A 19,837-nucleotide genomic window follows, 5' to 3' on the forward strand; every position below is an offset into this window, starting at 1 on the left:
AAAGCCTAAAGGCCAGAACTCTATCTTCAAAATACCTGTTGAAAGCAATTTAAAGAAGGAAGGATTTATTTTCACTCATGGTTTAAGGGGACACAGTCCCATCACCAAGTAAGGCCTGGCAGGCCTGGAGCATGAGGCCTGGTCACATGGCATCCACAGCCAGGAAGCAGTGATGAATGCTGGTACTCTGCTCACTTTCTCCTTTTTATTCAGTCTAGGACTCCTTTGGTGCTTTTTGTTGGGTTTTGTTAGCTTAGTCTGTGTTTGCCTGGTTATAAACTTCACAGAAAGCAGTACACATGTGTAGCTGAAGTTTTCTCCAGTCCTGCCTGGTCCATGGTCAGGACAAATCTCTCTCACCTGCCAGTCCCACAGCTGCTCAAACCCAACCAAGTAAACACACAGAGACTTATATTATTTATAAATTGTATGGCTGTGGCAGGCTTCTTGCTAATTGTTCTTATATCTTAAATCAACCCATTTCTATTCATCTCTAAGTTGCCACGAGGCTCGTGGCTTACTGGTATCTTAACATCTTCTCATGGCAGCAGCTGCAGTGTCTCTCTGCCTCAGCCTTCCACTTCCCAGAATTCTCCTCTCTCCTTCTCCCACCTATACTTCCTGCCTGGCTACTGGCCAATCAGTGTTTTTTTAATTAACCAATCAGGGCAACACATTTAACATACAGAACATCCCACAGCACACTTGTATCCTCTTCCTCCCCCCCCCCCCCAGTCAGGGTCTCTCTCTGTAGTCCTCATTGTCTTGGAACTCATTATGTAGACTAGGCTGGCCTTAAACTCACAGAGATCCTCCTACCTCTGCCTCTTGAGTGCTGGGATTAAAGGCATGTACCACACCTAGCTTCTTTATAGAACCTTGCCATTAAACAGTTGTTAAACTGACTTCTCAGGGGGAGGGGCCTGGTCCTGCCTCACCTGAATGTACCAGGCATTGCTTTCCCCCATGAGAGGACTTAATGTTAGAATTCCTAGCCACTCTCCCAGCTACATGACCGCACATGTGCTGTCCAGTAGCCAGGCAAGATGCTTAGTCATCCTGTGTTCTTACATGTCCTATGTAATCCATGCGCTGTGTGATCACATAATCTGTGCACAATGTGATCATGTAATCTATGTGCATGTATGGCATAGCTAAGTAAGTCCATATATGTGCTGCCTCTATAAAAGCAGGTTCCACCTATTCTTTATCTTTCTTCCTGCACGGTCATTCCATAGGCCTGTGCACATCTTTTCTATTCCCCTCCCTTAATAAACTCTTATAATGGGTTTTGTTGTGCCTCGTGGCTTCTCTCAAATGGTAAACAGCACCGCTTAATAAATAACAGCCTTTTGGAGGAGGAGATGTGGGGTGGGCTGGGGAAGAAGGTGGGGGAGAGCGGGAGTAGGGATGAAAGGGGGATCTGTAGTCGGTATGTAAAATGAATAAAAAATTTTTTAAAATAAAAAGTACAGTATAAGACAAACTAGCCTTTTTGAAAATTTTTCTTTATTTCTTTATTCTGTCCTTTATATACTTCCTTGAAACATCTCTCAGTACCAAAAATTTACCTCATTATGTGTAATTCATATTCCAAAACAAAGTAAAATATTATAACAGTTAAAAAAAAAACCCTGACTTTTCTCGGGGTCTCTGAGTACATCCAGATTAGTTTCAGTTATCACCTTGGCCAGTTAACATGTGATCTAGTCTTCTGGAAGAGTCAAAGCTCCTCCTGACGTCTTGGCTGGCCCTTTCCCTCATAGGCCCGTCCAAATGGAGTTTTGCAGGTATTATGTGCTTTTATGGGAAGGGACCTGAAGGTAGAGATCTTAAAAGAGGAAGTGCCGACAAATTGGATCCTTAGTGACTTTTTTTTTTTTTTTTTGCATGCGTGTGTGTGTGTGTGTGTGTGTGTGTGTGTGTGTGTGTGTGTGTGTGTGAATATGTGCATGGGTATTCCCTTCTGTGCAGGTGTGTGTGTGTGTGTGTGTGTGTGTGTGTGTGTGTAGGCCCAAAGTTGATGTTTTACTCAGTTGTTCTCTACTATATTTATTGAGGCAGAGTTTGTTTCTGAACCCAGAGTTTGCAGTTCTGGCTCGTCTGTCTTAACAGTTTATACCAGGGATTCCTGTTACTGTCGCCAGAGTGCTGGGAATATTGGCAGCCACCACATCTGCTTGGCTTTTGCGTGGCTGCTGGGGATCCAAACTCTAGTCCTTATACAAAGCAGCTAAAAATGACCTTTATTTTCTATGGGGGTGGGACATGCCCGAGCACACAGACAGAGGACGGGCAACTTGTGCGAGATGCTCTTTTGTTGGACTCCAATCAGCAAGCTTGGCAGCAAGGGCTTTACCCTGCTGAGCCATCTTACCAGTCCCTTTTAATGCCATTTGGAAGAGACCGGGCATCCCCTGCAGCTGCCCCATGTGTGTAGAGCACCCCCCGAAGCCCTGGCTCTTCAGTCACTCAAAACTAAGTTTCAGGCCATTCCTTGTGTATGTGTGTGTCCTCCCCCCGCCCCAGCACCCAGAGTCGTCTTGAGTAAAACCCCAGAGAGAGAGTCCTCTGTCTAAATTAGACACTAGACTTGTTTCTGTGAAAGTCAACTTAGATTAAAAACAAACAAACAAACAAACAAAACCAAAAGTCTTCACACTGAAATAGTGGTTTGTCTGTTTCTCTTGGTCACAGGTTCCTTGCATTGACTCCATGGAGAGTTTATCATCTCATTTCCGTCATGATACTTGGGCGTGTTATCATGCAAATCATCAAGGACATGGTTTTGTCTAGGACAAGAGGTAAGTAGACTTGGACTTCTCTTTTGTCCTTTAGTATCCTGTAGACATTGCTTTCTTTACTTCCCCTTCCTCAGTCCTTCCCTCCCTTCCTCCGGTTTCTGAGATGGGGCCTTTGCTCTGTACCAGGTTGGACTGGAACTCTTTGTGGTCCTCTTGTTTGAGCTTGCTGAGGGCTAGGATTATAGGCATGAGTCAACATATTGTCTGGGGTTTGTATATATACATAACACATATACACCTTCCAGTGCTGGGGTTTGAACCCAGGGCCTTGTACATGTTAGGCAAATGACATACCACTGAGCTACATCCCAGCTGATAATGTATTTCATGATTCCGTCTCTTGTCAGAGCAGGTGAAAGGTCCGTGTGTGCTGGGCTCTCCCTTGGCTTTAAGCTACTTCACATACCGGGGTGATATTTAAGTAGGCGACTGTGAGAATAGCAGTTAAATATTTATTCCACCCTACAAGCTCACACTGGGCCCCTGGAAGATTTATGGACACAAATTTATGGACAGTTTTCTTTCACCTCAGTGAAGCAAAGCAAAGCTTAAAAAAATCACTGAACATTAATTATGTAAAAGCTTTGAATGATTACATTGAGAATCATTACATTTAAAAGTATTTTTAATGATTGATTGTTGTCTTTAGGAGCTATGCAACTGTATTAAAACCTGAGTAAAGCTTTTCCATGCTTCTTCCACTTGTGTTTGAATTCATTTTTGTAAATGGGCAAAAATCTGCCCTAGACATAATGAGCCCCATGAGTCTATGTGTAATAAGATTGATTTGATCAAAATCACAAAGAGGCAGCTTTGGCTAGGGTCCACGTGGACTGCTGTGCATAAGAACTGCCCAGATTCCCCATCACAGGGCTTGTATTACACGAGAGACACTGTCTCTCAAGCAAGAACTTGAGCGCTGGAATGAAAGTTGATTTTTACCATCATGGTATTTCATGGGTCAGCTTTAAAGCTGGCTCGTGTTCAAATCCATCCAGTTTTAAAACCAAACCACCATAGAAACAATGTTCAGAAAGATTGTTTTCTATCAGTGCATTCAGGTGTGGCGCTAACTGCTTCATGCCTAGCCTCTCTGGGAAGTCTAGTCCAGGTGTTTCATTTTAGTCTAGTCCAGGTGTTTCGAGAACCACAGATTTAAATTATATTCTTAAACACACACACACCCTTTCCTCCCTCTCCCCTTTTCCTCCCTCTCCCATCCCCCTTTTTAGAGAAGAGATACCCAATTCCCTCACTTTTAACCCCAACAACATTTTCTGTTATATCCCAACTGCATTGAGGCTACCCGAGGCCAGTCCCTAACACCTCAGGTTCTGTGGAGGAGTTGGTTAGGCCCTGCCCAGCCTTGATTCATAGCCCCCAGAGTGGGGCTCAGCTTTCTCCAATGCATTTTGCATCTCGTCTTCCCTTAGGAGAATGCAGGAAGACATAGCCATTTGCAGGTGTGTTCAGCAGCCTTTAAAGCAAGTTGGCCATTCGGAAAGCTGAGCACCCTAGTCTTTTCTGTTGTATGTTCACCTTGCCCATCACTTAGGTGCAAGTGAAGAACAGATGGATGAGGAGAGGAAGGCGAGCTGAAGAACTTGGATTCTGCGTACTGGGCCAGGATTGAAAATGGGACTGTTCGGAAGTCCTTCAGCCTTGGTGCTCGGGACCCACCGAGGTCATCAGTTTAACCAGCCATTTTGTAGTTACACAGTGGAGAACTTATTTATTTGCAAGCAATATCCTTGAAAACCCTCTACATGGCAAAACTGTCCTTGCAAGCATTCAGGAGGTAGAGTTGATGCCTACCAGCCTGGACTCTCTGATTCTTAAGACGGGGCTGAGAAATCGGTCCTGTAACCCAGCTACTTGGAGTCTAAGGCAGGAGGATCAGAAGTTTGAGGCTGCCTGGGCTAGAGAGGAAATGCAAAGCCACAATGGGGCTGCTGATTGAGATCCTGTCTTAAAATAAAAAGGGGATCCGGCTCAGTAGTGCAGGGCTTACCCACAAGCACAGCCTGAGGTCTGGTCCCTTAGTAGTGCAAACACAGAGAAAGGGTGACAAAAAAGAAAGAGTAATTCTTGAGCTTGTTAGTGTCCATTCCTAGCTGTGGAGAAGCCACACAATAGAAGCTCTCCTGGGGCTGTGTCACCACATACTCAGTGGCTCAAAACAAGAGGTGGTACTTCTGTTGTAGCTCTGGAAGGCATCCTTTCAAACAACACATCAGCAGGTCTGTATTCATCCTGGAGACCCTAGTGGAAGGCCCATCACTGTCTTGTCTCTTCCTGACTTTTGGTGGTGCTGTTGCCTCCTGGCTTGTAACTACATCATCACCCTCCCTGCCTCCATGAGCACACAGACTTCTCTCGAACTTGCACCAGACCTCCCTTCCGTGTTCTCTACAAAGAACACTTCGTGATTGTACTTGGTGCCCACCTGGATGGCCTAGAGTAATCTTCTCTATTCTTAACCTGGTGGTACCTGGGAAGTCCCCTTTTCTCTATGAAGCAACGTGCACGGATGCTCAGCCTGCCCTGATGAGTGAACCACTTCACACTGTACCCGAAGTAGGCTTGAGTTTGGTTCAGGTGAAAGGCTACAGTGAGGGAGCAGGTCATACAGTGGCAGTCTCCCTGTGTAGCTGGCAACTGTCAGGACATCTGGGACTCTCTGTCTTCTCAACAGTCAGACTATGTTGAGTGTCTTTTTTGTGCCACGGCTAGTTGTAAGTACCAGCTCCTAAGGGGGCTGCATTCTTGCTGGCCTCTGCCCTTGCCCCCCACCTCTGCAACAGGCCTGCCTTTCTCTCAGGGTTCCATTGAAGGATGTTGTTCTGAACACAGCATTTCTATACATGAAAAAAAAAAGGCAAAAGAAAAAGATGGACTTCCTTCTGCTGCTTTCCCAGAACTCCCCAGTTGTTGGCTGGAGAGACCCTAGGGCCTTCTTTGGCCTCCTTTACAAAGACCCAATTGAGCTCCGTGAATAGCTGGCTGGAGGTGGTGGCAGGGTTTCCAACCCCAAAACAGCGCTGGCTGCAATAGGCCGCTCTCAGGGACATGTAGACTTTGTTGCAAGATCTGGAAGCAGCTGTGGTAGGGCTATAGCTCCCGTTAGAAGTGTCAGCCTTTCTCAGACACCCCTGTTCGTGCTGACAACAGCAGCCAGTGAAGCCCCTTGTTCAGCAGAGCTTTCTGGGACCTTCTGCTGCTTCTTTCCCGCTCTCAGCTTCCCACTTTCCACATTCTTGGCTAAAGATAGGAACTCGGCTGGTAATCAGCTTAGCTGGCCCCTTCCCCCCCATTCTTTTTTTTTTTTTTTTTTTTCACTACACTTCCCACATTTTAAGTGCACGTCCCTATGAACCATGTGCACATTTACTGAATAGTTGGTGGTGAAGTGTTTCACCTCAGGAGACAGGCGCTCTATAGCCAGAGAGAAGCAAGCAAACCCCACCCCATCTCCTCTCTGCTCCTCACCGTTCTCTCTGATGCACACCCTGGATGCTTCGTGTGAAACAAATGGAGAAAAGAGAGCAGAGATGCAATCGTGTGATGCGGTTCGTCTCTGTGAAACCTGCAGGTACCCAGGCCTTGGGTGTATGAGTCCCTGCAACCTTGGGCTGCGGCAGACTCCTCTCTCCATAGGAGACCGTGAAAGCGTGGACCCCGGCCTGCCACTCTCGTGCACTCTAGCGACACTGCCCACTCACAGGCTCCAAGGCTATCTTCTATAGCACGTCAAATTCCTCGGCATCTTCAAATTTGCCTGTGACCACCTTGTCCTTTACCTTCATGGTAATTAGGGTCAGCCATCTCCACCTCAGGCTTTAAGGCCTGCAGGCACTTCCTGTGAGGAAAGTAGGTGTCCCTGTCTCTGTCCACAGCCATATTGGGGGGTAGTTCCGTGACCACTGAGTCTTTCTTCTCTTCTGTGAAATCCACACTATTGATGCCACAGCCCAGCAATCTCTCGACAGTTGCGATTAGATCTAGTTGAGATTGGGCTCATGGTCTCTAGTCCTTCATACACTCTTCCTTTACTGTTCTTCTTCTTCTTCTTTTTAAAAAAAGATTTATTTATTTATTATGAATGCAGAAGAGGGCATCGGATCTCATTACAGATGGTTGTGAGCCACCATGTGGGTGCTGGGAACTGAACTCAGGACCTCCGGAAGAGCAGTCAGTGCTCTTAACCTCTGAGCCATCTCTCCAGCCCCCCTTTACTGTTATTCCGACTTGGCTTATCTAAGGCTTGGACTCAGTAGTCTGTGTGGTAGCCACTTGTCTGAGCTTAGGCCTTGGAAGCACTGTCCAGAGACCACCTGAGAAGCCCGGCGTCAGTACATACACTCTGCTCACCCTCCAGGTCTCTGCTCCTGTGGAATCAGCTGTTCGTTTACTCTTTCCCTTCTTAGCCCTTTGGCGTTTATGCTGCACTCTGACCCCATCTTTGTCAGAACTTCCTCCCTCTACACACTCTCCACCGGGACTGTGCTCCGTGTTGGTAGCAATCTCAAAGTCTTCCAGTCCTCTTGTCCCTCATCCATAATCAAGATTCTTGACAAAAGGCCAGCATTTCAGGCTAGTCTGTCTTCTGTACTGTTGCCTCTGATTTGTTGGAGCGACACAGTGAAGAGTTAGACTAGCATGAGGTGAGGGTAGACCAGTATGTTTCTATCCATATCTAACTCCAGCTGAGTCCAAGTATTGCTTACAGCACCCTGGGTTAAGTTGACTTCGTTTTACATGCTGCTCAACTCCAGAAAGTTTGAGTTGTCCTAGAGGGTACAGGAAACACAGTTTTTTCAGAGACCTACCAGGGGAGCAGAAGTCTTGTCTCCTAACATGATTGAGAAACAATTCATCCCTATGCTCATGCACCCAAGGCAATAAAAGGAAAACCAGATTAATTGCATAATTCAAATTTCCCAAAGCATTGGAAACCATAAGCAACCTTTTCCTAGCAGTAGATGTTATGAAGAATTGGATAGGGGATGTTCACTTGATCAGGAATATTCAAGAACACACAGGGCAAGACCTTTGACCTTTGGCTTGTGGAAAGTGCAGGAAACTTCTCGTGGTTGTTTCTTTATTGAACTTCCTTAAGTCTGGTAGCTGGGAGTGTGCTGGCAAGACTTGGTCCAATAAAGATAGTCCCTAGAGTTTTGAAAAGCAAATCAATCAGCCTGTCCGTCCGTCCGTCCATCCATCCATCCATCCATCCATCCATCCATCTTCATCATCATCAATTAATTTTTTCTGTTGATTTCATTAGCTATAAGTTCGCAATATCTGAAGAATACACTATGCCAATTTCTCCTTCAATACCATTTCTGCTATTCCTACTTGAGAAGTCAAATTTTCTGTTCCTTCTGACATATGATGTTAACACCTCTTTGTCAAGTCTTATACTGATTCTTTGATAGCACTTTTTTTTTCTTAAGCACACATGTTTTCTGTCCCACTGGGCAGTAAAGTACCTGGGGGCAGGGACAGTGTTCTAGAGTGTCCTGCCTTTATGATACCTACTCATGTGTTCTGTAGACAATCACCTACATCTATCATGGTAACAGACACGGACACTGTATGTACGGTTTGCCTGGAAAATGTTCTGCTTGAAGACGCTTGGGTTGCGTCTAAGCTGGCAGATGCTCCCGGGGAGTGACATCCTGCTTAAGTTTCATATTTTACTTCCTATTGCAGGTGCACAGTTGTGGAGAAGCCTCAGTGAAAGGTAGGGATTTTCTTCTCCCAACGATGTGGCGGATGGATGGCAGGGCGGTGGGTGGGCAGGCGACGTGAGCTGCCTGTGTGTGTCACTGGCGTCCTGTTGTCGTGGGAGGGACCTGAGTCTCTATCACGATTTCCAAGAGTGAGGAAAAGTAAAGAAAATGACAGTGAGGCTGGAGCTGAGGACAAGATGGGGAAGTCACTTCAGGGATAAACGCATTTCAGTGCCTGGCTGGGCAGGGGACCTGTGAATCACTGGTGTGAGGGTACCGCAGTGAGGGGAGAGGGGACTTTCTCTTTGATGTTTTCCCTCAGCTTCAGTTTTGAAGTGGGAACAGCAGTTGGTGCAGTGGAAGAATGGGTGGCAGAGAGGTATAGAACTTCCTTGGAATGTTCCAGAAGGGTTGGCCATGCTGTTGGTTCGGAAGGCTGTAGAGAGGAGGAGAGAAGAAGGAAGGACGCAAGTCTACTGGGTCCCTGCACCACGAGGGCTATGTCCGCTCCGTCATCTTGAGTGACATCTGCCCTGAAGGGATGTAGATGCTTCCAAGTTAGGGCAGTGACGAGAGGGGGCAGTTTGCTTCACCAGCTGTAGGTATGAGACATAAGAACAATGAAGAAGTTTAAGGGTTAATATTCCGGTGACCTTAGTGTTTGTGGGAACTCACTTGTTTTTTGTTAAGGAACTGATTTGGCCACATATATTTGTGCTACTTAAGCAGGATGGTTGGGGGGGGACCCAGTTTATGCCAAAATGAGGAACAAAATAAATGATGCCACGAAGCTCCCATGAGGAGTCATTGCCTCCGCCTTCATTTCCCTTCCTGTGAGCATCTGGTCCAGCTGTGTTGCATACCCTGCGGCTGATGGAGCACAGCCGGAAGTCTCCTTTCTCCCAGCTCGCGCTCTGTGTGGGTTTTCTTAGCTGCTGTGTGACGCTGATGTCCAGTTCCAGGGCTGCGCTCAGCCACCTGCCCTACTGCATCTCCTGTCCTTGTCTTTAAGCTGCTCTCAGCTGTGATAGTCCTTTGATCTCCCTGGTTAGTGTTGGTTGAACCGCCAGGAGGAGCGCTGGGTAGGTGCATGGTGACGCCTGTCACTTCCCGCCATTTGCCTCAGGTTTTTCTCGTGATAACAGGACTTGGTGTTTTGGGGACGTGGACTGTTGAGGTGAAGCATAGGCAGCACAGAGCTGCACACAGGTGTCAACTGTGACATTTAAGGGACGACAGAGAACAAGGTGTCTCCAGGAAGCCCAAAAAATGGAGGTGGCATCGAGGAGGGGTTTGTGCCGTTTTGGTCACATCAGCGTGATTTATGCCTGTTGATGGCACCCTGGACCACCTGGCCTGAGACTGTCTCCAAGTCAGTGTTCCTTTAGAGACAGAGTCTGTTGGGAAGCCAGGTGGTCAGAAGGCTGCTGATAAAAGAACAGAGTCGGAGAAGAGGATCTGGGTTCCCAAAGGCGTGTTCCAGAGGCACTCCAGTGACTCCAGGCACATGCCTGATGTGGGCAGATCTGGCCTTGGCTACATGCTGGGCCACAGTGAGTGGATTATGCTTTCATACCTTAGGCAGAAACACAGAGGCTTGCTTCCTGATTGTGGTAGCTGGAAGATTAGACCAAGTGAGTTGATCTCAAAGGATTAAAAAGCAAGCAAGCAAGCAAGCAAGCAAGCAAGCAAGCAATCAAAACCTTGCATTCTTTGATACATAGCTCCGTCAGAAGCACTGATATGCTGACCAGTCTGTGTATCTTTTGTTGTGGTTTAGAAAGTGTCTGTCAAAATTCATATGGCAGTTCACAGTGGCTAAGTTATGGGACCAACCACAGGGAAATGGATTTAAAAGATGTGGTATGTATACACAATATAAATGTTTTCAGCCATAAAAGACATACAAGGGAATGGCATTACATTGTTTTCAGGAAGATGGACACAGCTGGAAATAATCATATTAAGTGAATTGAGCCAGAAGGGCAGAATTGTTTCAGAAGGACAACTGTTACATCTTTCATTTGTGGTTTCTAGATTTTATGCAGTTACACAAAATCATGTATGCATGCATAAAACGGAAGTAGACGTGGGGCTGTCTAGGGGAACAAAGGGGAGAAAGAGGAAGGGGGTGAGGGCGTGGCAGGAAATATGTTCAATGTATACTTGCATGAAAAACATTTTAATGTAATTAAATGAAAAACTAAAAGAAAATTTGCATGCCAGAAATTTAATCCCCCAAAGAACAGTATTTGTTTTGTGTGACTGTAGTGATGGGGCCCAGTGGAAAGGGCCTACATCACGAGGACTCCTCCTCATGAATGGATGGACTCTGGCTATAAAGCGGATTGCAGCTGGGACTTGCAGCTCTTGCTGTACCTTACTGCATGGTGCCTCTGTCCTAGCAGGAAGGTCTGTATCACATATGCTCCTGATCTGGAACTTCTGTGTTTGTTTATTGAAAGTTTCCAGGGAGGCATACCATTCAGGACTTCAGTAACGGGGATTTCTAATATTTCTGCCCGTGTTTCCAAGGTGCTAACTTGGTACGCATGTTCAGTGGTTCTTGCATCTGGCCTTGGGTATGCCTATGTCTTTAACAGTGAAAAAAAATTAAAAAAGAAAACAGCTCACAGGTTAAAATACATGATGACAGGCAGATCATTGGAGGTAGAGGAGAGGTACTCTGTGATCATAGGAGTCAACGTGGATTAGGATTTTTTTTATTTTTTTAAATTGCAAGTTCATGGACACTAGCTGTAACCAACTCTAACCATAAGTCTAACCCTCCTCCTTGGCAGTGAGTGGTCATTGTCCCCCCACTGTCCTTTGGTGCAACAGCTGAGCTACTCAGGTTACTCAGCAAGGATTAGTTTTCCCTCTTCCAGTATCTGCTTTCAATTTGGGCTTGATCTCAGCGTGAGCCTGGCTTCCTGTCTGTGGGGCTTTCTTGGGTTTGGTATTCAGCATCCCTCATGAAGTTGGTGAGGCACACGGACACATAAGCCTGCATACAGTACTTCAGATGTTTAAGGACTGTTTGTGAACTCTACAAGTATTGTTTGTACGGTAGCAGTTCATAATGCCCAAAACAGGCTCTGATTGCCAACAGCATCAACAGTAACTGGGGCCTTTCACCCAGATGCCTTGCTAAGGCAACCTAGGTACCCGGGGCAGTCATCTGTGCCAATGCGACTCTAGTGCGTGCTCTGAGAACAGCTAATTTCTCACATTCCCTCCACAATGGGCTTTGCAAACTGTGTGCAGGATTTGCATGGAGGCGGCTCTTGGCTGGGCTGGATTAACAACCTTTGTGACTCCTTCCTCATGTTAGGTTGAGACTAACTCTAGCGTCTCATAGTACATTTTAATTACTGCAGAACCATGGCTGTTCACTTAATAAAATCCTCTATTAACAAATGATAATGCCTGCATCCTACCTTTTTCTTTATGTACACCTTCTTTTAAAAATGAATTTGCCTTCTGTTTTAGCCAGTTTTTCTCAGTAGACAATGTTAAGAGGTCTCTTTCCTTAAATCTTTGCCATGCTAATAGTTTTACCTAGTTCTTTAATATTTTGTTCATTATTACCCAGATTAAAGGGCTAAGATTTTCTTCCTCATAAGTCATTTTATTGTTCAGTATCTGTTTATTTCAGGTTTATTTCATTGGTATTAAAGTTGTAGAAACTGAGACCTACTGAGCACTAGAGGGTTTCTGACAGACCTTCCGGACATGTAGAAGCTTCTAGCAGGGAACTGTCTGTAGGAGGCAGTGGTGGCCCTTGGATTCAGCTGCAGCTGGGACATGCACCAACCTGACTCACCGTGAGGCAGAGCACAGGCCATCCTAGCCAGCAGAGCTAAGCAGGAGTCCTGGGATTTTGCCCCTGTGTGGCCACATCACAGGTTCTCCTCATTCCGTGTCTCACACTCCTTCTCTTTCTCTCACACACTCAGAGCAGCAGCGTGGGGGCTGACATTTGGCATTGGTATGAAATTCTCTTTTGTTCCATAGGCTTCCAGATAATTCCCACAAAAACTGTTCTTGCTGCTCATTGTGTATTTTGAGGGACAGGGAGAGAATCTTTGACCGTTAAGTCCAAGTTGTGGTGTCCACCCAGCTCACAGGCCTAGAATGAATCAGGGTGTTTACAGCAGATGGCTAGGACATTATTCCTCTTAAAAAATAAAGTTTAACTATTGTCTCTAAATTGCTTCTCCCCTGACAAATGGAACATAGGTAAAAAAATTTGTTGTTGTTGTTGGTTGGTGGTGGTGGTTGGTGGTGGTGGTTGGTGGTGTGTGTGTGTATGTGTTGCTAGGAATTGAACCCAGGGCTTTGTTTGTGCTAGCAAGTGAGCAACATCACGAGTCTGAGGAAATGATTTTAAATGCAATTATGACTCTTGCTCATATACGCTTTTAGACAGGATATCAGATCTATATTCTCAAGCAGAGAGTTGATAGCTTGAATGTGTAATCTCTCCCCAGAACAATAATTCCAACCCTCGTGTGTTAAACCCTCAGACTTCACAGCTTTGGTTTTTCTTTACATGTCTTAAAGTTTCTTTGTTCTCTCTGCATTGTAACCTGGGACCCTCCACAAGGAGGTGTGACAGGCACCTTGCTGTCTAGACGTGTTCTTTGAGGGTGTCCATGAGTTTTAAAGGAATGTCTTCTGGTGAAAGGTACTTCGGTTGGGCTAAGTGAAGAAAGGATTTTCTTTTTCAGGAAATGTAGTCACTGAGCTCAGCATGTGCTGGATGCCTGCAGAAGCCTATTTTGGCCGATGACACCAGGCAATCATGGGAGCTGAGCTCCACAAACTTGAAAGTCTGTCTTCTGCCAAAATGAGAACTCCAATAGGCCTTTTATGCCTTAAAAATAAAATAACAGTTGAGCACAGTTCTGTAGTTATCTATTGTACACTGGGAACTCAAAGCCCCTTTCTTCCTCTCTGGACAAAAGAAGGGGCCTATTCATAGATAGAACAAATCCTTCACAAGGGCTGCTGGGCTGGGACTCCAGGCCACGCACAGGGCTCTCCCAAGATTCTGGCCAAGTTGCTTGTGTTCAAGTTAGTTGTTCAAATTGTATTTTGATATTGAGACCCATCAAAGACAAATGGGACTCAACTGTGAAAGTCACCCTGGAGGAAATGACGTGGAAAATTATGTTTCTTATCGCCCACCACTTTTGGTATACTTATATAAAAATACTTTATTAGCCATTTAAAGTGTCTTATGTTTAAGGTCCACCGTCTAGGAGGTACCAGCCTACAGTGCACAGGCCCTGGATATGGATCTATAGGTCTTTGCAAGAGCATTGAGTATGGTTTTTCAAAGTATCAAAAAATAAAACTCAAGGTATTAAAAAAATGAAGGGTGGGATGTGGCTCAGTTGATAAAGTATTTGTCTGACATGCATGAAGCTCTGAGTTCAGTCCCGCTGACCGTGAGCTTGAAGGAAGGGGAAAACCTGGCTATAATGTAAGCGGTTGCTGAACGGAGGAAGCTGCCCCCATGGAAAGGTGTGTGCAGCTGGCCCTGGTTCCTGGGCCAAGATTTATAACTTAGAACCTTCTGGAAAGTTTTCTTTCGGGCTTAGTCCATTGAGTGTGCTCAGAGCTGCTTCTCTGCTCGTGGCCGCCAGGGGGTGGGAAGGAGGTGGGACCTCTCAGCTCTGGGGAGCTAAGAAACTACAGGCGGCTAGAGAAATGAAGCTGTCCACTCCACAGGAGGGTCAGCTCCTAGGCATTTGGGCAAGACAAAAACATCCGTGCTTTCCCAGTTACAAGAAGAAAGTCCAGGTAAGTTACATCGGTCTGTACTTAGGATGCATATTTGTGTGTGTGCAATGTAAAGACAAGTGGAAAATGAACGTAGATCAAGAGAAGCGATCGTGTGAAGAAAAATGTACCTGTGGAGAAGACGATGCCTGGGCAAGGGGACAATCACAGATGTCCTCCTAGGCACAGTCTAGGGACAAATGACCATAATACGTAGTTTCCAAACAAACTAGTGGTTTTTGAGAGCAGAACTCAGGGGCGCTTTGAGTTCTAGCCCGTTTTGCTACTGCTGTTTCTACTCATGGCCAGTGTCTTCTGAATGGGTCTATTGTTTCTGGAGAAGTCTTTCCTCTGCTTTCCCAACATCTTGCTCTGGGATCAAAATACACAGATGTCCTCTTCCTCCCCCCCCCCCCAACCCCTGCTTCAGAACCCCATATGAAATAAAGAGCACAAACCCCAGAAAATAGCTTAATGTTTAAGTAATTGTGTGGAAAGAGGATAAATTGGTGATTCGTTGATTCTGGGTATAAAATAACCATTTAAAGTTCTAGGCAAAGATCCCAGTTAGAAGAGTATGAGTCCGTAGTGCTATAGGGTGTTTCCAGAACCTTGATGTGCTTCCAGTGGACTGGATGATCCTGCCACCCCCACTGTGTCCATAATCTAACTCTTCCCTGTGCCTGTCACCTTACACAGCAACAGGGACTCTGCAGATGCAGGATGTGGATATTTTCTGGATTATGCACATGGACCCAGGATCATCACAGGGTCCTTTCCAGAGCACAGCAGGATTGGGATGGAGAGAAGATGCTGGTGGTGGGCCAGGAGGTGAATGAAGGGAGTCAAGGAGCAGAAGCAGCTCCAAGGAGCCGGAAGAGGCGGGGCACGGCCTCTGGAGCAGAGATGGCTAACAGACAGGGTCACAGTAGTAGGATGGTGCTTGTGAGATAGGTTTCAAACCACAAGCTCGTGGTAGTTTGTCGCAGCAACGGTAGGAAGCTGATGGAGTGATCATTATGATGTGAAAGAACCAGTCTTCACTGGACATTGTCAAGGCCAGGTTGGTCAGGTCACAGCTCCATCCACCAAAGAAATGCAGTTTTACCTGGTTTGTGGGCTAGTTAATTCCTAATGTAGATCGGTCCAATTTGTCCGAGAGCACTACCCTGAAACAGGAGTGTCAGGGTTGGTGGGACAGAAAGACAAAAGTTATAGCGTCCGAGCGAGAGGGTAGCCAGCCAAGAACTGCCCAGGAGGATGTTGCCCCTGGGCCAGAGGAAGACTGAGCATTGAGAAAGGGACGAGTGTGGTCAGGAGGGTCCTCAGTAATAGGACGATGCCATTCCAGAAGGCAGAGTTCAGCATTGCTCCGTGGCGGCGGCGGCGGCATCATCTGTATCCGGGAGGGAAGCACTGGGTGCCTAAAGGCCTGGGAGACCTTGGTGAATAGCTTTCCGTGGGTTTCATTAATGTGATGAGGAGGTTGGGGAGGAGGCCTCTAGGACTGAGAACAAATCCAGGGACTTAAGGACTGAGAAAATGGAGGTGAGCAGCATGAGCTACATCTTGGGAAATGGTGGTGGGAACTGAATGGAGAGAGGTCAGTCAGTGACCTGGAGAAATCGCCAGCGTCGGTATCTGGTTCCAGGACGTTCTCATTACCCTCTAAAGGAACCCACATCCACTAAGTAGTTGTTTCCATTTCTTCCCTCTCTCCAGCTCTAGACATCCGCCGTCTGCTTGCTCTTTATGGATTTGCCTCTGGATGTTCATATAAACAAATGGCCTTAATTATGTCTGGCTTCTTTTGCTTGGCATAATCACTTCAAGGTTCACCCATCGTATAACTTTGACCATACTTTATTCCTTCTTACATCTGCATAATACCCCACTGCCTGGACACACCACATTTTGCTCTGCCATCATTTGATGGCCTTTTCTGGTTGCTTCCATTTTTGGCTAGTGAGAGGTTTGATTTTGTTCTCAAAACAGAGAGACATAATCACGCTCAGTAAAGAACTGGGGAGCATGTGTAAGGCTTACTGGGTAGAACTTACAGTGGGGGTGGGGTGGGATGGGGGGTGGAGGTGGGGATGGGGCGGGCCTCAGCTCTGTCACTGTAGAGGGCTGGGCTTCTGATTGACTTAGTTTTACAGACCCTTTGTGGAAAATTGAAGCTACATGAAGTAACTCCACAAATGCACTATTGTAGGCCTGTCTATACCCTTCCCCCACCCCAATCCCTGAAGCGAGAGCGTCACTCCTGTAGAAAGAACTCAGGGACGTGTCGTCCATCTGTCCTTTAAGTTAAGCTTCCTCTTCGTCTCTTTTTAATAGTCGGAGCGAATTTGCAGGGAAGGATGGAGGTACAGCGTCAGCATCGTCGGTAGAGGTCTGGTTAAGGCCGGAACGGCTCTGCTGTGTAGTCCCCTGACTAGGAGGGAGCCTGGCTGTATAACTCATGTGCTGTTTGTTAGTTATTTTGAAGGCTATTCTTACTTGTGCCCGCTTTTAATACCTGAACAACTGGGAGAGAGAACTTGTAATCCTACAGTCATTTGGCTTGGATTCCTGGAGAGTATTTTTAAACTCTAACATTCAGAGCCGACTCCTATCACTGACGACCCAGGCAGCACCCACCCTGGGCACGCCTTTCTTTTCTCCTGGACTACGGCTTTAGATTTCGAACAGTATTTTTGAATTCCACAAAAAATATAAAATATAATAAAAAATATCTCCCTTGGTGTTTGTCTTATTTTTAGTCAATGACTGTTTTTATGAAAATGAGCAAGGAAATTTTCAGTCATGACTCTGGAGCCATCTGCTATGGAAAGAATATTGTTGTTTCCTAAAATGTACCAAGCTAGACAACATCAACTCAGACATGGACGTTTCATTTCAAAAAGTTGCCCATTTAGGTATTGTCCCCACTCTGGCTAAGATAATAACATTTAAGGGGCATTTAATGAATGTATTGTGCTCAGTATATAATTGAGAGGAATTTTCATTTTTTTAAAATTTATTTATAAAGCCATGCTGCCTCCTAGTGTATGAGTGTTTGCCTGAATGCTTGTGTGTGCATCACATATATGGCCCTTGGGGGCCAGAAAGAGATGTCAGATCCTCTGGATTTGGAGGTAGAGATGGTTGTGAGCTGCCATGTGGTGCTGGTAACTGACCCCTGATCCTTTGTAGGAACAGAAAGTGCTCTCAGCCTTTAGCCTCTTAACCATCACTCCACCCCTCGAGAAGAGTTTTAAGTGGAATTGAAACTTGTGTTTTTAAATTGAATGCTGAGTCTGAAATGAATTTGGGGTTAAAAACAAGATGGCCTCCGGTTCTTATAAACTGAGAGAGAAAAATTAGTTTTCATTGTTATAACATAGCTGAGAAATGTAGTTGGACATTCTTGTTGGACTTTCTTTGGACCACAAGCCCCTAAATAATGACGGGGAGACATATTATTAATGACGAAAGCTTGGTCTTAACATGGGCTTGTTCCCAACTAACTCTTATTAACTTTATAAATTAACCTGTTTCTATTACTCTATGTTCTGCCATGTGGCTCCTTACCCCTCCTCCATTCTGTACATCTGACTGACTCCCTCTGTGTCTGGCTGGCGAATTCCTGTGCTCCCGATTCTAACCCAGAGTTCCTATCTCTGCCTAGAAGTCATGCCTATCCTCTTTCTGCCTAGCTATTGGCCATTGAGGCAAACCATAGACACATCTTATGTAGTATCAACAAATGTCCAGCAACAGAGAAAAGTTAAAGGAGCATTCGTTTTGGCTCACAGTGCAGAGGCCTCAGAACATGGTCCCTTGACTTTGCTGTGTCTGGTCCCTTTCATCATGAGCTGGAACATCATGGTGGGGAACACGTGTGGGAGCAGAGTGGCTCATTTCCTGATGGACAGGAGGAAGTGAGAAGGAAGAGAACAGACCAGGGGAAAGCTATACCTTTTATGGGTAGATCTCCCAATGATCTGCTAGTTATCTACTTAGCTGTGTTCATAGTCACGTACTGATCTATAGATGCAGTTAGAGCCCTTGGAGTTTTCTCTCAATAGCACCACCAGATGGGGACCAAGCCTTCAACCCATGAACACTTTATGGGGACATTTCACATCCAAGCCACAATATTTACACGAGTTATCTGTAGGTGATAAAATCACACCCTTTCTTCTCCTGAGTGGAAGGAGAGAGTTGGTGCTGGTTTTATAAGAATTTGTATTGTCTGTGTAGGAAGCCTGGGCACTAGAAACTAATGATAAGTTTTGTCTTTGGTTCCTTAGTCAAGACATCAGAGCTTTCCAGTAGTGAAAGAAGACATGACTTGCGAATAGACTGCTAATCAGAATATGGGGTTGAAAGGCAGTTGTAAGGGTTGTGGATTTAGCTCAGTGGTAGAGCGCTTGCCTAGCAAGCGCAAGGCCCTGGGTTCGGTCCTCAGCTCCAGGAAAAAAAAAAAAAAAAAGAAAGGCAGTTGTAAAATCCAGAGGAAGCCTTGCCACCTGACTGCTGCCACTTGGTTTGGAGAATAGGAGAAAAGCTCTTCTCTGGTGAGCAAGTGATTTCAAGAAACAGAGGGAGGCCAGTGAGTCGTGGATGAGGCTCAGTGACAGGTGTCCAGCTCTGATGCCACATTGGTAACACTGCCGGTCTTCCCCACCTCGGTTCAGCATGACCCTTTGGCTCAGATGGCAAGCATTTATTCCTCACATTGCTGGAAGTTGCCAGCCTGAGACTATGGGTTCTCGGTATGATTCCTCTTCTGGATACAGGAGCACCATCATCTCGTTGTACCCCCACATGGCGGACAGAGAGCACTCTGGCCTGTCATCTCATTCTAAGGCCACAGTTCCATAATGGGGCTCCATCTCATCAGCTCACCCAAACCCACTTAGCCCCGGAAGCTCACCTTTGGGGGTTAGTGAGTGGCATGTCGTAGAGTTTGTAGGTGCATGTGAATTTAGAGTTTATAGGTGTTCAGCCCTTCCCTCTGCTCAGTTTTCTCCTTTTGTGAAAAGGGAAGTGGAGGGATGGAAGGGGCTGATACAGCTCCTTAGAATGCAGACGTGGAGAGTCAAAGTCCTGGGGAATCTGAGCCCCTGGAAAGGATCACAATGAGGCCAAAGCGTAGAGGTCATCGGCTCTCTTGACTCCAGGAGGAGGGATTATGTCTAATGCCTTCTGGTTTAGTGGTGTTTGTGCTTCACAGCTCCCTCAGATACCAGGGGCAAATGGTCCTCACATCCCTTTAGACACTTTCCCTTGCTTATGACTGTTGAATTCTGAGACACCAGGATTCGGGGAAATTTTACAAGAGGTATTGTAGATACTTCAGTGTGGACCATGGAGGATTAAGCCATTTCAATTTCATACTGCCTTCACAGTTATGTTTTGTTACCACTGGAAGCTAACTTTGTAGCCACTAACAGCTATATAAGATTGTGGTGGGTGCTGGTTTTGGAGAGTGGGTCCTGTAGCAGTCAAGGTTAGAGG

General features: G+C 46.0%; 1 protein-coding gene across 1 annotated transcript in view; it reads left to right on the forward strand.

The window, feature by feature from the left end:
• The window catches only part of Retreg1 (reticulophagy regulator 1), a 127,467-nt gene that overhangs the window by 41,968 nt on the left and 65,662 nt on the right, over positions 1 to 19,837 (forward strand). Inside the window, 2 exon segments of the mRNA XM_036207210.1 lie at positions 2,698 to 2,804; positions 8,520 to 8,550. Of these exon segments, the coding sequence (XP_036063103.1) occupies positions 2,698 to 2,804; positions 8,520 to 8,550 (138 nt within the window).

Source organism: Onychomys torridus, chromosome 15, assembly GCF_903995425.1.
Source record: "Onychomys torridus chromosome 15, mOncTor1.1, whole genome shotgun sequence".
NCBI classification, from domain to species: domain Eukaryota; kingdom Metazoa; phylum Chordata; class Mammalia; order Rodentia; family Cricetidae; genus Onychomys; species Onychomys torridus.